General features: G+C 35.7%; 2 protein-coding genes and 1 pseudogene across 4 annotated transcripts; 2 read left to right on the plus strand and 1 right to left on the minus strand.

Annotated features, from left to right (window-relative positions):
• Positions 1–2,214, minus strand: LOC104753599. The gene is made up of 2 exons (XM_010475829.1): positions 1,954–2,214; positions 1–1,854 (listed from the first exon to the last, which is right to left on the minus strand). The coding sequence occupies exons 1-2, from the start codon at positions 2,212–2,214 to the stop codon at positions 1–3; spliced, it is 2,115 nt and encodes a 704-aa protein (XP_010474131.1).
• Positions 7,641–10,113, plus strand: LOC104728511 (zinc finger protein CONSTANS-LIKE 1-like). 3 transcript variants are annotated; one of them, XM_010447479.1, is made up of 4 exons: positions 7,641–7,966; positions 8,876–9,358; positions 9,514–9,645; positions 9,750–10,113. In XM_010447479.1, exons 1-4 carry the CDS (start codon positions 7,862–7,864, stop codon positions 9,825–9,827), a joined length of 798 nt encoding a protein of 265 aa, XP_010445781.1. In that variant the 5' UTR covers positions 7,641–7,861; the 3' UTR covers positions 9,828–10,113. The 3 variants fall into 3 exon arrangements, with proteins under 3 accessions (XP_010445781.1, XP_019091532.1, XP_010445787.1); XM_019235987.1 differs by lacking the exon at positions 7,641–7,966 and adding an exon at positions 8,493–8,507 and having other exon boundaries at positions 9,750–9,884; XM_010447485.2 differs by lacking the exon at positions 7,641–7,966 and adding an exon at positions 8,531–8,781 and having other exon boundaries at positions 9,750–9,884.
• LOC104728524 overlaps positions 11,409–15,024 on the plus strand; it is a 7,161-nt pseudogene continuing 3,545 nt past the window's right edge.

The raw sequence follows: 15,024 nt of genomic DNA on the forward strand, positions 1-15,024 counted from the left end.
TCAGAGATCTATACTCCCTTGAGCATTGTAGCATTTGATTGAATGTTTCTCCCACATGTAACAATTATTTCCAGATCTCACACCATATAACTTGACATTACCCGATTCATCCAATGCTTTGCAATCAACCTTTGTAAATAACACTGATAATCCTTCATCACAGAGTTGACTAATACTTATCAGGTTGACTAATAGATAGACATTCACAAGCTGTGGAAGCTCTGTATCACGTGTTGTACCTTTGCCTTGTATGAAACCATGACTTCCATCTCCAAATGTTATTGTACCTCCTTTCAATTTCTTAATATTCTGTAGATTACTCTTGGTTTCAGTCATATGTCTTGAAAAACCGCTATCAAAAAACCAAGGCTCCGCGTCTTCTTGTTCTTCAGTAATCATAGCCATATTGCATCTTGGTTCTGTTTCTTCTTGTTCTTCAGTTTTCATGGCCATATTGCATCTAAACCCTGATCCAGAAGCTACCATTGATCCTGATTGATATAGGTCAGCTTTCTTCATCCAAACTTGTCTTCCAACTCCATTCCAGAAGAAACTTCCTTGTTGCTTTAAAGTACAGACCTTCTGCCAAAATTTGTAGCAAAACTGTTTGTAGTGACCAATTTTCCCACAAAAATAACAACTCAAAGATCCAATAGAAACACCAGTAGATGTCTCCTTCTCAGATTTATAGACTCCAGCAGATACAAATTTGGTTGTCTGTGATTTAGCTCCCTTGTTCTCATTAAAGCATAATCCTCTATGAGTCTTCTCAGTTCTCCCATAGCTCAAAATCTTGTCAAGTTGCTTTGTTCCTGCAAACATATGAATCTTCCTTTGTTGTTGATCTAATTCAGATTGTAGTTCTGCAGATTTTTTCTTTTCTTTAAGTAGCTCTTCTTCAAGCTTGTCTGCTTTTGCCGATAAAACTAACTTCTCTTTCATCAGATTTAGCGAATCTTTAGCAAGCTTTTTCTCAACCACCAATTCATTCTGTAAAGACATAACAAGTGCTTCTAAACGAAGTTTTTCTTTTATCAATCCTTGATTTTCCTTTCCTAGAGAAATAAGTGTATTTTGCACTTCTTTGTAATTCTGAACAATGTCAAGAACTTCTTCTCCTTCTGATTCTGAATCAGTTACCTCTTCTCCATTCTCAAATTCAGTGATTCTCACCATTGCCACTAAATTAATGAGCTCTTCTTCGCTGCTGCTATCACTATCTGATTCATTCTCAATGCTAATCATAGACTTTTCTTTCTTAGCTTTAGAGTTACTCACACACTCATTATGTGTGTGTCCAGTCCCTTTACAGATTGTGCATTTGGCATCTCGCAACTTGATTGTTGGGCACTCTCGAATAAAATGACCATATCCCTTACATTCATGACACTGCATATCAGCCTTTTTGTCTTCACTTGTCTTCTTGAATGAGTTACTCTTCTTTTGACCTTGACCTTGTTCTATCCTTCTTAAAGCTCGATCAAATCTTCTTACCAACAGGCTCACAACATCTTCTTCTCCTTGATCAGTTATGTCTTTGCTAACTGCTAGAGCTATTCCTTTTGGTTTCTTAATTCCATTAAGTTCCATCTCGCGTGCCTGTAGCATTCCGACCACTTCACCATAACTGAGATTGTGTAAGTCTTGAGAGACAGTTAAAGCTGTCTTGTATCCCATGAACCTTGATGGAAGACACCTTAAAATTTTTTTGACTAACTTCTGATCCTTATAAGTCTTCCCAAGAGTTAAGGCTTCTTGTGCTAGAGCACTCTTTGAACTAAAGCCTGAAATCGATTCATGCTCCTCCATCTTTAGATTCTCAAATCTAGAGGCCAACATATCCTTTCTTGAACTCTGCACTTTTGTTGTACCTTCATAATGAATTTGAAGGATATCCCATGCTTCTTTAGCAGTTTCACATCCCTGAATCAATTCGAACTGTTTTCACCTAACACTGCAATGAATAGCACTTAACGCTCTTGAGTTGTACTTTGATCTCTTTTGTTCTTCATCAGTCCGGTCTGCCTTGGGTTTGGGAATTCGCTTGCCTGATTCATCCTTGATCGTCGGTTCCTCCCACTTTTCCAGAACAGTCTTCCAAGCAAGACGATCAATACCTCCTATGATGGATTTGATCCTTGACTGCCAAAACCCATAGTTTCCATCATCCAAGATGACTTTGTTGTTGTTGATCAGATCTGTGTAGCTCTCCATCTTGTCCACAGAATCTCACATGTAGTAATCCGAACAAGTGTTGCTCTGATACCAATTGAAAGTATGAGAACTTATGATCTGAACAATGAAACAACGATTTCTTTAAACTCTCTTTTGACTGATAGAAAATTTGTTTACAAGTTTGTTCTAAACAATTTTCTAACCTCTCAAAACTCTCTTAAGGAAACCTCAAGCTCTCTCTAAGTTCTTAGCTCTTTTCTTTTCTTAAAGACTAAAACTTAGTAGCTAGGTTAACTTTCTCTTGTTTGTGCTAAAGCTTACAATTAGCCTTAGCACCCTATTTATAGAACTAGGCCTATGCCACACAAAGGACAAACTACCTATTATAATCCTAATAGGAATTGGACAATTTCCTTTTTCTTTATGATTTAGGAAATTTCCCTCTTTCTTCATGTTTACATTCCTATTGTAAACATGAAGCTCTTTGATCTTCTAGAAGCTTATTATGCCTTCTAATCCTTTGAAAGTCTTCAAGCTTTATAATTGCCGACCGACATAGATAACTTGATATTTTGTTCTTGTACTAGTGTTGTGTCCTTCTGAAGTAGTTCATTCTCTTGTTCAGATACTGCATCTTCAGAATAAGCACCCCAAAGTTTAAAAGATTACAAAGCAAAGTTTTCCCCAAAGCTGAAAATGAAAAGATAGAGTACAACAAACAAAGGTCCATGAGAGCTTTGAGACAATCGCTTATAAGCGGCTTGAAACCTGTGAGTTCACGGTTGCTTGAGTGGTCATCCTTGATGGATTTGACGGATGTTAGAGTAACCATGGTCAAAAGATAATTTGGCGTTAATGAAGGAATCAGAACCAAAGTTCTCACCGAAGTGAGGAGCATTAACAGAAGTAATGCAACGGCAATGATTTGGTGGGCTACAGCCCGGGTGGTGAAGATGATGCTGATGGAGGGTTGCCTAGTGTCGTGAGATGTTTACATTAGAGTATAGGGAAATAGACCAGAGAGCTGCAAGCCTTTCCAAACTGACCATTCACAGGGAGCAAAGACCAGAAATAACAAAAGAAAAATGAGAAACCGTAACAATACAGGTGGGTCCTCTCTCATATGGTGCCATTTGCCAAAGAGATTAAGAACACCACACAAAGCATGTAGCCGGTTTACCGATGAAAAATAAGGATCATGATTGGTCATTTGCGATGTGGGTAACACAACCATGGTTTGGTTGGTGGTTTTTGGGTGAGGGTTGGAATAGCTAGATGGGGTGGGGTTGAGTAAGCCTTGATAATTCCAGTTTTGAGATCTAACAGACAATATCACGAGTTGAGCAAGAACCATAGTTCCAACATACCCTTTGTAAATCCAAGACAAACTAGCTAAATGGATTCTCTGATGCAGTCTTCGAACACTGAGGATAACCAAAAAATCTAGACAAATTCGATAGGATAACAAAGGGTTAGATAGAGAGAACCTGGGCTTTTGGAATTTGGGAAAGACCTTTTGTAAAGCTAACTGGCCGATATCAGATTTGATGTTCATCCATAGAAGTATGGTTGTTGTGAATGACCGGGAGAATTGATGCGCACAGCGGCTGACCGGGGAGACTAAAAGAAACTTTTGCGTCTCCGGTGAAAGCAAATACAGATCTGCCAAGCTCAGGGGATGGCATGTGTTCAAGACGATAGTCTAGTAGTGGAAAAAAATCACTTCTCTGGAGGTTTCCTCACCAAACGTCGTCTCCGTCTCCGCCTACCAAGGCTCGAGTGACGTTGGGAAAGAGAGTTCCGCAGAGTCAATTACCATTCCGGATCGAGAGTTAAAGAGACAAGGGGACTTGATTTTCGTCGACAGTGAGGCTGAGTCAGGGTTATAGAGAGAGAAGCTTGTCAGTCTCCTATGTCTTCTGTATTCGGTGTTGAGCAAGCCTTTGCTTGGATCTGGTTGATTAAAGAGGGTATGCGTAGGTTGCAAAAGGGAAACAAAAGGAGAAAAAGAGATTAAAAGGAAATCTAAGGGAGCAAAGAAAGCAAAGGACGGAAGCTAAGGTTGAGATACCCCGACGCCGACGAGCAAGAGTCCCACCAGCGTCGGAGAATTTTGGTGGTAGCGGCGCCTCAATATTCGGACTTGGGAGAGAAAGTTTTAGGGCGAACTCTTTAACGACACTTGAATATATGTTTGTTAATAAAATTGGCTTTGTTTTTATAAAACAGGTCATGACAGTAAAATACAAAATTTTATTTATTCGGCTCCATTTTCTAATACCACGAAATTGTTATTTATCAAATCCGAATTTCTAATTCTTAAATTCTTAAATGACAAACACATAGATTAATGAAATCCATTAACATTAGTTGTTTATAATTATAAGTATCAGTTATAATCTCCTAGCTGACCGGAGTTAATGGTTGAGTTGGGTTTTAGAGTCTACCGGTTGTTGGGGAAGATTTATGTGTGCATCGGTGGCCGAGATTTGAGGAATCCTTCAAAGCCGGCATTCGAGAGCTTCCTAAACTTCTGGTTTCAGTCCGGCCAAGAAGGGAGACAACAAGGCTGTTGAGATGTGGCCGATCTGGAAATGCACTTTGAGGTGAAGCTATGCTAATCTGTGCTCCAATCTTTTATCTTTCGGTGATTAGCATTCTGGTTATTGCGTCGTTAGGAGAAGCCTCTGTCTCATGCTGGTTTGCTTCGCGTCTCTTGGTCGGGTCATTCAGATGTATTGTCCGCTTTGCTTAGGACCAGAACAATGAAAGCCGGAGAAACCAAGCTTATCTGATGCTGCGCCTCTGGGTGTTGATGCTATTGGGACAAGTTCTACTCGATGATCATGAGGTTCTAATAGTTTGGAATTGATCTGTTCTTTAGCATAGGATTTGGTCTTCTTTGTGTTAGTAATTGTTTTCGTGTCATAGGGTTTATTTAGGTGGTTTAAGAGATGATTATACACTGAGTCGTGGTGTGTTATCTATCTCGTTGTGGTTAAACAATGCAATGTTTCTCGGTTAGGTAGCGTTAGATCCGTCTAGTGATTCAGGGTGATACTAAATCGACTCATTGCATTTGGTCCAATTCGTTAGGGAGAAATGTTATGTACCTTTGATTTGGATGTATTGATTTGGATAATGAGTAGTTGATGATGAGAAAAAAAAAAAAAAATAGCTGCTCTAAGCTCTGTGACTATCCAAACACTTTCCTATAACTACAATCATACAATTATTAAAGAACAAAACAAACCCAATATTTTATGACAAAAAAAGTTGTATCATGTAGGTGCATGTGTTAAAGTTATATTTTCTTGTTAAAAATTACATATATATTATATTATTAAGTGATTCGATTGTGAATTATCATCACATTTGGTTGCCATGAATAAGATCGTGACGAAAGAACAAGAAAACAAATTGTGTCTGCATCGGGAAATAAGTAAACAAAGACAAAAATATCTCTGTCGTCTTTTATCATCAGTGTGTTATTGTGCTATCTTCGAATTGAATATAATAGAGAGCCAATAAATCATTTTTTATTCCTATATTCATGATAAATTTTGTGTCACTGATATTTGATTATTTTAAACCACAAAATCATTGTACTTCTTTTCACAAATTAATTGAACGATTAAGAACCTTAATTTCGGATAAGCGTAAAGAATTTAATGTAGTAAACTTCACTCACTTTCAATTAGTTGTAATTTATAAAATGGAAAAACCATTAATTTTGTTTAAATTATTTTCTTCCTTCATGCAAAATTTTATTAGAATATTTCATGGTTCATACTTCATATGCTCACTCGCGAGCGTGGAAAAGTAAATGAGGAAGTGGCAGAGGAACAGAGCAATGCAGAGCCCACACGAACATGTGCTTCGTGTTTTGTGTAACAGTCAGCTACCACAAGTTGCAGCCGTACCACCATAATCTATTTTAATCCAATCGAATTATTTCTTTTAATAATCCTCTCTTATTGCTTAGTTTACAAAAGCAAAAATAAAATAAAATAAAAACTGTTTTTAAAGTCTAATAATCCCAAAATAAAAGCAAAACGAAGATTGACAAAAATCTAACCTAATCAACATCAGTCGCTTGTTTAATGTTAATTTCAACTTGCCAGTTCTTATCTATCTTAATCTCATATGATATATGATATATCATAATTCTTTTGTCCTTTTTATCACTGTGTATATTATATATAGATNTTTTTTTTTTTTTTTTTTTTTTTTTTTTTTTTTTTTTTTTTTTTGATTGAACTAGATTCTTGAAATGATCGTAAAAGTAATCTAATGTCAAGACTTTGGGGAGTAAATTTAAATTTATTGGAAAGAAGCAGATTTTGGAGATAAAATTTTGCACTTTAGAATTTTTTTTTCAGTGAAATTTTCATTACATAAAATTAAATTTAAATACTAAAAAAAAACTTAATTCAAGGCATGATTTTAAAAATATTATTTTTGACAATTCTTAAACTTCAAAAGTCGATGTTGTTGGCAAGTAAATTACGTAAGCGCGTATTAGAATAAAATACAGTTGTAACAGTGTTTTTTTTTGTTATAAAGAAGAAAAGGAACCATATGATTGAAACAATCAATGGAATATATATAAAAAAGACATGTGATAAAATAAATAAAAATATATATACGCTTAATGGATATTTTCTTTCTTTCTGCAAGTCGTCATGCATCTGTTCTAATTGCATGCTTACATATCTTTCTTTTTAGTCTTTATAAAATAAGTAAATCTCATTTCAAATATCAATCAATACTTTAGATAAAAATCTAACAGGTTTCACTTCCATAAATTGCTAGAATATACCTTGCATATGTCATAATAAAGAATTAATTTTATTATATTTGAAAAAGAATATTAAAATTGTTATATGCAATAAATACAATACCAAAAACTATAATTCTTAGATGAAAAGTTGGAAATCACAACTAATGTTCAAATTTTAAAAAATTTATTAGGTGCTAATGTAAAATCAATGAGAGATGAATTGGAGGATTTTTTTCCTTTTCATATTTTTCTTACTATTTTTAGCTACAGAGGTTTATAAGAAAGTTAATCGCTTATAGACAAAATCATATTGATATGTCAACCAATTTAGCCAAAATTAATACGTTTGAATGATTTTGACTGTGTCAAGATTTATTCCAATTTTTTTCGATTTTTTTCCAACATACAATATGTATTGTAGATTTAAAATTTACACGGTAATAAATTTACGATATTAACACAAGCCATTTTGCTAACGTTCTAGTCGGTGTAACGTATATAAATATGAAAAAGATAAATTATTGAATAATTAATTATACACACAACAAAAAGACATTTCTATGCACTTGGACACTTTTTTCCTTTACATTTATAATTTTGTATACTATGTTGGAATATTTATTCATCTATTTAAATATAATAGTAAAGGCCTTATGGGCTTTTTAACTCTTATCGTGTCCACAGTACCCCCAATAAAACACAAAACTGTAGTGACTCTCTTTCATAAAAAGGCAAGAGGAGAGCTAAGTACCAAACTTTTCCTCTCAAATCTCCAACTTGGCCTCTCTGATTGTGTTGCTTTCTTATGTTCTTCATTCATTTCTCCTCCTCCTCTTCTCCCAAGAAACCAATTTCTTACTTCCAAATTACCTCCTCTCTCCCAAAGATCAAGAAGTACTCAAAATGTATCAAGATTCTGGTTTAATGCTCCGTTACATGCAAAATTGTTCCACTGATATTCAACAATTCGAAGACCTCTTCAAATCATACAAAATTCCCGATGAAATGGTTTGAACTGAATTTGTTATTTTTTTGTCCATTCACTCTTTTATCTCACTGCATTAGGATACAGATCTTTTCTTGAGATGACTTTTTCTAATTTCTTGGTTCATTTTTAAAACTGACTTTCTTTCTTGGTTTTGGGGTTCCTCAAAGATTCTGATAGGTTCTTTTTTGTCTTGTGATGATTTATTTTTTTTTTTTTTTCTTGGGGTTAAAATTGAAGTGTGAAGTGATTTTTTTTCGTGGTGTTTGTGTGAAGTAGCTAAACTTGTTTTGTTGAGTAAATTTTGTGGCCACTAGATGAGATATTTTGGTTCCGCTGACCTGACCAAAATTGTGTTTTTGGCTGCTGAGAAAGTTAAGTAAGAAAAAAAAATTAGGTTTTTATTTTTTTCTTTTTCCTATGGAAAGGAATAAAAACGGAATCTTTTCTTCTGCCTGCAAGAAGCCAAAAATTTATTTTTTCCATTGAGAAAGTAACAAAGGAGTTTTCTCGGGAAACCAAAAGAAAAGTCTCTTTTTTTTTATTTGTGGGTTTTGATTTGTGGTAATGGGAATTTGCCTCTTTTTTCACATGAGATTCCGTAATTTCTGGAACATGAGATTCCGTGTTATTCAAGACTTGTTCTGTTCTGATTTTAACTACTCTTAAAACTAGAAAATTTTGCTTTTCTGTTGTTGATTTCATTGGCTCTCTCTCTCTCTCTCTCTCTTTGTTTACAATATCAAAAACCTCCACTAGAGAAAAAACAAGAATCTCTCTCTTTCTTTTCACGCTTTTTTGAACGAATCCACTCAACAAAAAAGATCTGTGTTTCACTGTCTGAATGTCTCGAACTATGTTCTATCTTTGTGTGTGGTCTTTGATTCGATGTTACTTATGATTGTGATATTTTCTTTCTTTTTTGGTTGCAGAACAACACTTTTGTTGAGTCATCTAACATATCTGAATACGATATTGGAGAAGAAAGTGATATTTTCAAAGCTCCTGATCCAATTCTTGAAGAGCCACTCTTAGCCGTTGATCCACTCTCTGCTGCTTTGACTATGATCTCTTGCGGTGAAGACACTTCACAAGGGCTTTGTGAGCTTCCTGATCTTGGATCATTGCAAAGTGGTCAACAGCTTCTGGACAAAGCTTTCTATGAATGTGAGCAAGATCTTTTGATGAAATCAGCTATGGAGTCTCCGTTCTCTGATGTTTTAGACATCAAGAACATCTCTGTCGTGACGACCATCGACGAGAACCAGGATATGCAGAAGAGCGAAAGCTCGGGGAATTTGAGCTCTATGGATTGGTCGTCACATGCACAGCAAGAGACTGTAATGATTCAGAACTTCCCTGATTTCGATTTTGGTTATGGGATGCGAAGAGCCTTTAGTGAAGGCGACATACAGGTTCGACAATCCGAAAAGAGAAAGAAAAAAACAAACATAAACATTTGAACTCAACTGAAATGTTTGAAACAAAGTTTGTGTCCTTTCAAGATTCTTGAGATGATGAATATAAATTTGTTGATTTTGAGTATATTTGTTTGTTTTTTGATGAGCAGAAACTAAGGACAGGTCTTGTTCAATCTCCATTGGATAGGATTATTGTGAGCTGTACCTCAGAGGATCGTCGTGAGAAGCTTTCTCGATACAGGAACAAGAAGAGCAGGCGCAATTTCGGGCGTAAAATCAAGGTATATACAAAGAACAAGTTCCTCTAAATGATTAGTATCAGTCTTTTAGGCTTAAAGACTCAAAGAAACTGAATTCTCATTATGTTGTTTGGTTTTGGTTTCAGTATGCTTGTAGGAAAGCTCTTGCAGATAGCCAACCGAGAGTCCGAGGAAGGTTTGCGAAAACAGAGGAGAGGAAATAGATTGGTTCAAGAAAAAAAGGGCGTAAAGGAAGGAGACTGAGCAGAAGGAAGAATAAAGGAGACAAAGCCCATCTCGTTAGAAGAAGCTAGTTTTGTTTTATATCATCTATGTATAAAACTTTAAAATCTTTATAAGCATCTAAATTAGTTGTTGTATATAAAGGGGGTTTCTCTGAATAAGCTTTTAAGGAAAGAAATTGTAGCTAAGAAAAAAAGTTATATGTATTATTGTAGTTTAAGAAGTAATGTACTGTTGTGAGAGATGTGGATATATATTCTTATATAATTCTACATATTTATAAATATTGGATCATGTGATATAAAAAAAGGTGTTTGATGTTTCTTTGCTTGTAAGCATTGCAACAGGTTTTGATATTTTCTAAAATGCTGAAACGTCATGTCATGTAACTACTGGTTCACACCTTTAATGATTTGGTTTCTATGTTGGCCATCCATAGTAATGCACACATTCCCCAAATTTAGAAGTAAGAAGTACGGTGCTTTCCTAGCTTCTGATCAGAACCCATTTTTTCGACCTTCTTTCTTGGAGAAAAGAAACCAAATCGGTTCTTCGCAGAAATATCCTCGAAAAAAGCTGCCTCACGGACGGCAGCACTAGGCCTTTCTCGGGTGAATGCTATCTAACGAGGAGGAACTTTGATCCCTCAGCTCGGAGTCGGAAGGTGTGGACAATGATAAACACCACTACACACCGGGTCGAAAGATCACTAAATGGTACTGCAGCTTCTTTAACACCCGGCTATTCTAATCTATCATGCATTGGACTTGGACAAAAACCAATTTTAATACTAGAAAATGTTATTCTTGTTTTATTAACAAGTTGCACATGTTTCTTGTTTAATAACTACTTTTAGCAAATATTCTAGGTGTGAAACAGTGAAACTGTTTTAAGTGCTTTTTTTACTTTATCTAGAACCCACATAACATAACAAAAGGTAGTGAACACATGACACATCAGTTTCACCATTCTTCAAAAAAGGCATTCTTTTGGTGTTTTCAAACTACTCATCCTTTTTTACTTTGTATGAATCAATTGAACTGTTGTATATATCTTTCTCAAACTCTTAATATTTAATCTATTTGATATAAATCTATTTAAAAATAAACACTGAAAAAGAGTAATGAATTCGAGGAAATAACTGTACCTACCATAAAAGGTTGACTTCAATAAGATGAAAAAGAGATATATGAATGAATGACCAAACAAAACACAAAAAGAGCTCGCGTGTACTCTGTGTCGTAATCGTACCAAGTAAAAACTTCCAGTTCCAGAGTTCCATGGTTCTTGGAGCTTATTACACATATCAACTACAAAAAAAATCAAAACACAGAGAAAAACAAAAGTCCGATTTCGAAATCGAAAGAAAGAAAAATTAAAACAAAAACATGAAGAGAATAATAATAATATGTCTTGAAACTGAAAACCAGAAGACACGAAACAAAGCAAGGAAGAGAGAAAGGATAAAGCGCAAGTTAGATTATTTACATCATTCGCCTGTATAATGTGCACACGTCCGAGAACACACACAAAAAAAAAAACAATCTTTTTGTTTTATTTTTCTCTTCCTTCCTTCATCGTCGTCGTCTTCTCTCTCTCTTAAAAACTCTGTCACGCTCTTCTCTCTCTAAAAATTTTCTCACCGAAGCAGAATAAAAAGGTTTCGTCTTTCGATTAAACAAAATTCAGCATTCTGTTTTTGTTCCCTTATCCAAAATCAAAAAACAAAAGTACGCAATTATTTGTTTCTTACAACTTTTAAGAAACAGAGAGAGAGAATAAAAAAAAAAGTTTGGATTTTTATAGGAACAGATCTCTCTTTTTTTTTTAATCTGTCTCTCTCTCTCTGTCGCTCTGTTCTTGAATTGTTTACAAGCTTCCTTCAACAATTCTGCTACTTTACTACGATCTTTCAGATAAAGTGGGTCAAACCCAACCGAGGATTATCTGGTTTTGTTCGTTCAAGGACCTGGAATTGGGGGAAAGATTAGGGTTTGTTGAATTTGAAAGAGAGAAAGTTTTTTTTTTTCTTCTAAGTGTTGTGTGATGCAGTAGTGTAGTGATTGGGTAGCTCGAATCAGAAGATATGATAATCAAACGGAATTTGAAAACTCGAATGCCGAGTTTGAAACGATACAGCTCTGTAACTGAGGAAGATGGTCGAGCTCGTACGAAGAAGAAGAAGAGAAAGGTCAACAACTTCAATGGTGGTGATTACTATTACCCTCTTAATCTTCTTGGAGAGATTGGTGCTGGGATTGTTCCTGGTAAACTCAATGGCTGGTGTAAGGAGCTCTCGTGTTCTCCTCAAGTTGAGGTTGATGTTGAGGAAGAGAAAGAGGAGTTAGAGTCAAAGAGGTTAGTTTCTGATTCTAGCCACCGTGATAGGGTAGGTGAGGTTTCTCGTCCACCGGTTGTGAGGACATCTAGAGGAAGAGTTCAGGTGCTTCCTTCTCGGTTTAATGACTCGGTTATCGAGAATTGGAGGAAAGATAGTAAAAGCAGTGGCGAAGAACGCGAGGAAGAGATTCAAGAAGAAGCATGCAGGAAGGAGAAAGTCAAAGCTAGTTTCAAGACTAAGCAACAGGAGCCTAGGAACTATAAGTATGGTAGTAGTGCATTGTTTGAAGAAGAAGAGAGAGATGATGCTGAGGATAAATGTGAAGAGATTGTTAGATATAATAATAGTAAGATGAGTTCGAGGACCTTGGTTGAAGATGAGACTCGTCCTAAGAAAGAAGGTGTTTATGGACCGGAAGATTTTTACTCTGGTGATTTGGTTTGGGGTAAATCTGGGAGGAAGGAGCCGTTTTGGCCAGCTATTGTTATAGATCCAATGACACAAGCACCTGAGCTTGTGTTGCGTTCTTGTATACCTGATGCAGCTTGTGTTATGTTCTTTGGTCACTCTGGGACAGAGAATGAAAGAGTATGTTATATATATTATATTGTCTTCTTATATGATTCTCAAAACTGTTTGTTAACTTGATCATGTAAGCAGGATTATGCATGGGTTGGAAGAGGGATGATTTTTCCTTTTGTGGATTATGTAGAGAGGTGAGTCGCCGTTGAATGTTTCTATACGAGATTAGTTTTTTTTTTTATATATATGTGTGCTTAATAGTTTAGTTGTTATTTAGGTTTCAAGAACAGTCTGAACTGCGGGGATGCAACCCTGGGGATTTCCAGAAGGCACTTGAAGAAGCTCTTATGGCTGACCAAGGATTCACAGAGAAACTGATGCAGGATATTCACATGGCCGCAGGTAACCAGACTTTTGATGATTCTGTCTACAGATGGATTGAAGAAGCTGCAGGCTCAAGCCAATATCTTGATCATGTTGCTCCAAATCAGGCAAGTTTCTCTTTGTTTGGAGTTCCTTTTTGAGCGTGTATAGTTTATTCTTTTCATGGTCATAGAAATGAGTTTTGTATAATTGCAGAACATGATGAAGAAATACAGAAATCCAAGAGCCTGTATAGGATGTGGTATGGTCCTTTCTTTTAAGACGGCAGAGAAAATGAAATCTCTGGTTCCTGGAGATCAATTATTGTGTAAACCTTGTTCAAGGGTATGTTTAAAGTTTTTGGTATGCTCCTTGTTCAGTTTCAGTTCGATGAAGTCAAACTAATTATCGTTGCAGCTAACAAAACCAAAACAGGTCTGTGGGATATGCAAGAAGATATGGAATCGTTTGGATAGTCAGAGCTGGGTAATAAAGCATACAAATTTATGTTATATTGTTAGTGTTGAATCACCTAATGTTTTCTTGTAACTTTACTGTTTGATTACATACTGTGATTCAGGTGCGTTGTGATGGGTGTAAAGTATGGGTTCACTCAGCGTGCGATCAAATATCACATAAGCATTTTAAGGTAACATGTTCATGTTGCTCGTTGTCGAGGTTATCATTCCCAATTACTTTCATGTATTGAGATAAATTTCATTTGTTAATATGAAGGATTTGGGGGAAACAGATTACTACTGTCCCACATGCAGAACAAAGTTTAACTTTGACCTATCAGATTCTGAAAAACAAGACTCAAAATCCAAGTAGGTTCTCTTACCTCCAACTGTTATTGTTAATTCTTACTGACGATTGAATTGTGAACAAATTATAAATTTTGAGAGTTTTTTGGTATAGACTTGGCAAAAACAATGCCCCGATGGTGCTTCCTGATAAGGTTATCGTTGTATGCTCTGGAGTTGAAGGCATATATTTTCCAAGCCTTCATTTGTAAGCTGTCACTATATTATCTTTATTTCGTATTGTTTTCACTTTTATTGCCTCGTAATTATCCTAGACTTGGCGAAGCAACAGCCTCTAACCTCTTAACTTATCCAGACTTTTAGGTATATTTGTTGAAATATATATAGAGTATTCTTACTCCCTTTGGTTTATATACAGAGTCGTATGTAAATGTGGATCTTGTGGCCCTGAAAGGAAAGCACTTAGTGAATGGGAAAGGCATACTGGTTCAAAAGCAAAAAATTGGAGGACTAGTGTTAAAGTGAAAAGCTCCAAGTTGCCTCTAGAAGAATGGGTTTGTTCAAAATTTTCATAGTTTCTCTTTAGGGATATGATCTCTTTCTTTTAAGTCTCTCTGATCATTGAATGCCATATACCTTCACACTGCAGATGATGAAATTAGCAGAGTTCCACGCAAATGCTACTGCAGCAAAACCTCCTAAACGACCTTCTATAAAGCAGAGAAAGCAGAGGTTGCTTTCCTTTCTTAGAGGTAGTAAGCAATTCGGATCTCAGCACCTATCCAAAAGTTTCTACTTAAAAGCTGCTTATGCTGGTTTGTTCTTTTGTTTCACTATTGGCAGAAAAGTATGAGCCGGTCAACGTGAAATGGACAACCGAGCGATGTGCAGTTTGCAGATGGGTTGAAGATTGGGACTACAACAAGATCATCATTTGCAACAGGTGCTGTTCTAAAATGCGTAGTTTCTCTACATTTTAACGACAAATCATAGATTTTGATTGAAAAGCATTACTTAGTTCCCATAGTAAACTTTGTGCATGCTTGATCTTACGTTTGCATTATCTTCTATCTTTAGATCTCTCGTAATATTGAAGTTCATCTCGCTATTATTATTAACAATAGTTATTTCTTGAAATATCTAGAAGAAAAGTATCTGACTTGTGAATATTTTTGTCTTCTGTTGCTT

This window comes from Camelina sativa, chromosome 2 (genome assembly GCF_000633955.1).
Source record: "Camelina sativa cultivar DH55 chromosome 2, Cs, whole genome shotgun sequence".
Taxonomy (NCBI): domain Eukaryota; kingdom Viridiplantae; phylum Streptophyta; class Magnoliopsida; order Brassicales; family Brassicaceae; genus Camelina; species Camelina sativa.

Excerpts from the sequence above, each read along its gene's own strand:
- LOC104753599 (XM_010475829.1), bottom strand. The coding sequence starts at position 2,214 with ATGGAGAGCTACACAGATCTGATCAACAACAACAAAGTCATCTTGGAT. Across the intron at positions 1,855-1,953 it reads TAAGTGCTATTCATTGCAGT|AGTTCAAGAAAGGATATGTT; the intron begins GTTAGGTGAAAA and ends ACAAAAGTGCAG.
- LOC104728511 (XM_010447479.1), top strand. The coding sequence starts at position 7,862 with ATGTATCAAGATTCTGGTTTAATGCTCCGTTACATGCAAAATTGTTCC. Across the intron at positions 7,967-8,875 it reads ACAAAATTCCCGATGAAATG|AACAACACTTTTGTTGAGTC; the intron begins GTTTGAACTGAA and ends TTTTGGTTGCAG. Across the intron at positions 9,359-9,513 it reads TTAGTGAAGGCGACATACAG|AAACTAAGGACAGGTCTTGT; the intron begins GTTCGACAATCC and ends TTTGATGAGCAG.